General features: G+C 30.0%; 1 protein-coding gene across 1 annotated transcript in view; it reads right to left on the bottom strand.

The window, feature by feature from the left end:
• Positions 1-4,686, bottom strand: part of LOC111686305 (pleckstrin homology domain-containing family G member 5) — a 15,247-nt gene extending 10,561 nt beyond the window's left edge. The window contains exon 1 of the mRNA XM_046951382.1: positions 4,675-4,686. Coding sequence (XP_046807338.1) covers positions 4,675-4,686 — 12 coding nt within the window. The remainder of the gene's footprint in view (positions 1-4,674) is intronic.
• Positions 4,687-5,947: the final 1,261 nt, after the last annotated feature.

Below are 5,947 nucleotides of genomic sequence, written 5' to 3'. Positions count from 1 at the left end.
CTGTTCTAGTTCTGTTCTAGTTCTGTTCTAGTTCTGTTCTAGTTCTGTTCTAGTTCTGTTCTAGTTCTGTTCTAGTTCAGTTCTAGTTCTGTTCTAGTTCTGCTCTAGATCTGTTCTAGATCTGTTCTAGATCTGTTCTAGATCTGTTCTAGGTCTGTTCTAGTTCTGTTCTAGTTTCTAAAACTTTTCTTTAAAATTAAAACTTTTTAAGACTTAAACAATTTATTTTTGTTGTTCTTAACCATAATTTTTCCACTCCATATGTGTTGCCCTTTAGCAAGATGTTACTTTAGTTTTTAAAATAAAATAGGACAACAATAAAAACAACCACAGAGTATAACAAATCAGAAAAAATACACAAAAAAGGTCAAGGATGAACAATTCATATATAAAATACATTTTTATTTATGATTTGAAAATAAACCACTTGAGATATTTATTTCATTAAAATGAACTCAGCATTAAGTAGACAAGATACTAAACAGAATGGGGGCGATTGAAACAGTTTGGGATGATAAATTTTGAAGCTGCTAATGCTTGGCTGTCTTTAAGAAGAAAAACTGAATGAAATGCAAGAAAAAGAAAAACAAACTGAAAATCAAGTGTGTGTCATTAACCACCTTCTGGGTGACAAGTGTTTTTTTTTTTTCTAAAACAATGTTAAAAATCATCTACAATACAGGGGTCCACTAATGGTTGGTGAAAAAAAATCCTCCATCTTTTTACACTTGCTAAGTAATCTTATCATTATTTTTTTTTTTTATATATGTACTTCAATTCTAGTGAATGTGTTTTTCTCTTTTTTAAATAAGAAAAAAAATCATAAAAAATAATGTAACAAATAAAAAAAAAATAAAGAATGTAAAAACACTATAACTGAAGTAAAAGCAAAACAGTACTGAAAGAAATGTCTACAACTCGTAAAATTAATGCCAAGAAAATTGAGTTAGAAGTACAGCACCATTCATTCATTCACTTGCATATTTATTTATTCATTTTATTTCTGTTTTATTTTAGGTGGGATTTTCATTTCAATTTAGAATAAAGTCTAAACAGGTTTATTTTAAATTTTATGGTAAAAACGCTTGAATTGAAATTCAATTGGTAACACATTTCTAGTTCAGTTTTAGTACAGTTCTAGTTCAGTTATAGTTCAGTTCTAGTTCAGTTCTAGTTCCGTTCTAGTTCAGTTCTAGTTCAGTTCTAGTTCAGTTCTAGTTCAGTTCTAGTTCAGTTCTAGTTCAGTTCTAGTTCAGTTCTAGATCAGTTCTAGTTCAGTTCTAGATCAGTTCTAGTTAGTTATAGTTCAGTTACAGTTCAATTATAGTTCAGTTCTAGTTCAGTTCTAGTTCAGTTCTAGATCAGTTATAGTTCAGTTATAGTTAAGTTACAGTTCAGTTCTAGTTCAGTTCTAGATCAGTTCTAGTTCAGTTCTAGTTCAGTTCTAGTTCAGTTCTAGTTCAGTTCTAGTTCAGTTCTAATTCAGTTCTAGTTTAGTTCTAGTTCAGTTCTAGTTCAGTTCTAGTTCAGTTCTAGTTCAGTTCTAGTTCAGTTCTAGTTCAGTTCTAGTTCAGTTCTAGTTCAGTTCTAGTTCAGTTCTAGTTCAGTTCTAGTTCAGTTCTAGTTCAGTTCTAGTTCAGTTCTAGTTCAGTTCTAGTTCAGTTCTAGTTCAGTTCTAGTTCAGTTCTAGTTCAGTTCTAGTTCAGTTCTAGTTCAGTTCTAGTTCAGTTCTAGTTCAGTTCTAGTTCAGTTCTAGTTCACTTCTAGTTCATTTCTAGTTCAGTTCTAGTTCATTTCTAGTTCAGTTCTAGTTCAGTTATAGTTCAATTCTAGTTCAGTTCTAGTTCAGTTCTAGTTCAGTTCTAGTTCAGTTCTAGTTCAGTTCTAGTCCAGTTCTAGTTCAGTTCTAGTTCAGTTCTAGTTCAGTTCTAGTTCAGTTCTAGTTCAGTTCTAGTTCAGTTCTAGTTCAGTTCAAGTTCAGTTCTAGTTCAGTTCTGGTTCAGTTCTAGTTCTAGTTTAGTTCTAGTTCAGTTCTAGTTCAGTTCTAGTTCAATTCTAGTTCAGTTCTAGTTTAGTTCTAGTTCAATTCTAGTTCAGTTCTAGTTCAGTTCTAGTTCAGTCTAGTTCAGTTCTAGTTCAGTTCTAGTTCAGTTCTAGTTCAGTTCTAGTTTAGTTTTAGTTCAGTTCTAGTTCAGTTCTAGTTTAGTTCAGTTTTAGTTCAGTTCTAGTTTTTACATTTTTCTAAAATATAAGTTAAACTTTTTGGCAAATATGGCTTCCATTTACATATAAAACTGTAAAAATTTATTAAAATATTTTAGTATATATTTATATTTTTATTGTATGCAATGAGTATGTGTAATAAGTTGTTAAACTAAAAAAATCAAATTTAATTGTAATATTGGTATTTACATACAATGCCATATAAATATAGAATATAGAAATAATTATAAAATACATATGAAAAGGTGTAGTATTACAATAAACCAAATAAATCGAATTAAATAAAAAAGGAGAAAAATACTAGAATTATTTTAAATGGGTTAAATCGAATGTGACCTTCTATGTCGTATAAAAAGTTGGATTAAAATAAAAATTCCATTAAATATATAAAATATGTGAGAAGATTTTGCTAACTGTAATTTGTATAATTGCATATTTAGTTTTTAATTTAAACGAAAAAAAATAAAACTAAAATTAATTTTTTCTTAACAGTTGGGGTGTTAACAAAATAAAACGGATTAAAATATTTGAACAATTCGTGACGGAAGAAAAAATTATTTTTGACAAAATGCAAAAAAAATAGAAAATCACGAATTCTAATATAAAAAGAGTAAATAAAAAATACCTTAGAACCGTAAAATGAAGGCAATATATATTAACTAAACACCTTTGTAGTGCTATATAAAAATATTATTATAATTTAGAAAACTAAATTTAGTATGTTTGTATGTCAAGTTGCTTTTATATAAACCCGTAATTAAATTAAAGTTTATATTATTTTTAGAACTACTGCTATTTAAAAAAAAAAATACCAGAAATATTATAAAATTTTATTCAATCACAGATAAATGTTTATTATTTAATTATAATGACAGAATAATGAGGAGATAAAAATAGATAAAACACATTATCACAATGAACACAATTAAATGTTGTTAAATGTAACAAAAGCATATTTAGAAGCCATTCTAAAAGTGTAATTTAATAATTTAGATAAGAAATTATTGTGGTGGTTATAAAATTATACTTTAATAGTTATAATAGTATAAAATTTATAATTATGAAAAAAATATTAAAGTAGTTTTTAAGATAACGACGTTTATGGCTTAATTCTTGTTCCACTTCAGTTCTAGTTCAGTGCTAGTTCTAGTTCTGTTCTAGTTCTGTTTTAGTTCTGCTCTAGTTCTGTTCTAGTTCTGTTCTAGTTCTGTTCTAGTTCTATTCTAGTTCTGTTCTAGTTCTGTTCTAGTTCTGTTCTAGTACTGTTCTAGTTCTGTTCTAGTTCTGTTCTAGTTCTGTTCTAGTTCTGTTCTAGTTCTGTTCTAGTTCTGTTCTAGTTCTGTTCTAGTTCTTTTCTAGTTCTGTTCTAGTTCTGTTGTAGTTCTGTTGTAGTTCTGTTCTAGTTCTGTTCTAGTACTGTTCTAGTTCTGTTCTAGTTCTGTACTGTTCTAGTTCTGTACTGTTCTAATTCTGTTCTGTTCTAGTTCTGTTCTACTTCTGTTCTAGTTCCTTTCTAGTTCTGTTCTAGTTCTGTTCTAGTTCTGTTCTAGTTCTGTTCTAGTTCTGTTCTAGTTCTGTTCTAGTTCTGTTCTAGCTCTGTTCTAGTTCTGTTCTAGTTCTGTTCTACTTCAGTTCTTCTTCAGATCCACTTCAATTCCAGTTCAGTTATAAATCAATTCTAGTTTAATTATAAATCAATTCTAGATCAGTTCCAATTAAGTTCTTGTTCAGTACCATTTAAGTTCTATTTCAGTTTTAGTTCAGTACTACGTCAGTTCCTTTTCATATCATTTCCAATTCATTATTTTCCAAAAACATAAATTGAAACATAACATTTGCATGCATGTTAAAAATTGTATCCAGAATTTATTTACACGGCATGCAAGTCAAAGTATGTTAAAATTTAATACTAAAGATTTTGTGGCAATAGAACTCCTCTATCTACCTTCTTCCCACATTAATTTTATTTTATGTATGTATGTATGTATGTATGTGTCTGCGTATAATTTTCCAGATGTTTGTATGACCACAATCAAGAAAATCCTTTAAATCTTTTCTTTACCTTTACAAATACCTCAAATATATGCACGCAAAAACCATTTACACACGTTTACTTACATCCGTGCGTTGTTACTGCTTTTTCTATTGAATATATGTATTTACATTTGTTGGCTGGCTGCTCACAAGATTGATACATTTATTTTATTTTGCTTTTTTCTTAGCAAAAACGAATATGATATTTTTGTAAAAACAACATGCATTTACACCCACAATTATTTTTTCCTTCCTACTCTTTCCACCTTAAGTTCTTTATGGAAAAACAAGTAAGCATAGTTTCTTGTGGTTGTTGTATTTGTTTAACTGTACATAAATATATTCCGAGACATACTCGTGTAGACAGTTATAAACAAAATTTGTATTTTTTATTCATACTTTGGGTGAGAATCTTACATTGGGGAACATGTCTATAACAGGAGTAAAGCTTAAGGGAAAGGAGATGAACAAAATCAAGAAAATATAAGTACAAATCAGGAATGGAAATTTCTGTTCTATTTCTGATCCAGTTCTGGTTTAGTTCTGTTCAAGTTCTGCTCTAGTTCTGGTCTAGTTCTCTTAAAGTTCTTTTCTAGTTCAGTTCTAGTTTTGTTCTAGTTCCGTTTTATTTCTGTTCTAGTTATGTTCTAGTTGTGTTCTAGTTGTGTTCTAGTTGTGTCCTAGTTGTGTCCTAGTTGTATTCTAGTCGTGTTATAGTTCTGTTCTAGTTCTGTTGTAGTTCTGTTGTAGTTCTATTCTAGTTCTGTTCTAGTTCTGTTCTAGTTCTGTTCTAGTTCTGTTCTAGTTCTGTTCTAGTTCTGTTCTAGTTCTGTTCTAGTTCTGTTCTAGTTCTGTTCTAGTTCTGTTCTAGTTCTGTTCTAGTTCTGTTCTAGTTCTGTTCTAGTTCTGTTCTAGTTCTGTTCTAGTTCTGTTCTAGTTCTGTTCTAGTTCTGTTCTAGTTCTGTTCTAGTTCTGTTCTAGTTCTGTTCTAGTTCTGTTCTAGTTCTGTTCTAGCTATGTTCTAGTTCTGTTCTAGTTCTGTTCTAGTTCTTTTCTAGTTCTTTTCTAGTTCTGTTCTAGTTCTGTTCTAGTTCTGTTCTAGTTCTAATCTGTTCTCGTTCTGTTCTAGTTCTGTTCTAGTTGTGTCCTAGTTGTGTTCTATTTGTTTACTAGTCGTGTTCTAGTTTTGTTCTAGTTTTGTTCTAGTTATGTTCTAGTTCTGTTCTAGTTCTGTTCTAGTTCTGTTCTAGTTCTGTTCTAGTTCTGTTCTAGTTCTGTTCTAGTTCTGTTCTAGTTCTGTTCTAGTTCTGTTCTAGTTCTGTTCTAGTTCTGTTCTAGTTCTGTTCTAGTTCTGTTCTAGTTCTGTTCTAGTTCTGTTCTAGTGCTGTTCTAGTTCTGTTCTAGTTCTGTTCTAGTTCTGTTCTAGTTCTGTTCTAGTTCTGTTCTAGTTCTGTTCTAATTCTGTTCTAGTTCTGTTCTAGTTCTGCTCTAATTCTGTTCTAGTTCTGTTCTAATTCTGTTCTAGTTCTGTCAGTATCAAATCGAACTAGTTGTGTTCTAGTTGTGTCCTAGTTGTGTCCTAGTTGTATTCTAGTCGTGTTATAGTTCTGTTCTAGTTCTGTTGTAGTTCTGTTGTAGTTCTGTTGTAGTTCTGTTGTAGTTCTGTTGTAGTTCTATTCTAGTTCTGTTC

This window comes from Lucilia cuprina, chromosome 5, assembly GCF_022045245.1.
Source record: "Lucilia cuprina isolate Lc7/37 chromosome 5, ASM2204524v1, whole genome shotgun sequence".
NCBI classification, from domain to species: domain Eukaryota; kingdom Metazoa; phylum Arthropoda; class Insecta; order Diptera; family Calliphoridae; genus Lucilia; species Lucilia cuprina.
Note: the sequence above shows the minus strand (reverse complement) of the source record. Positions and strands in the feature narration are given on the sequence as shown.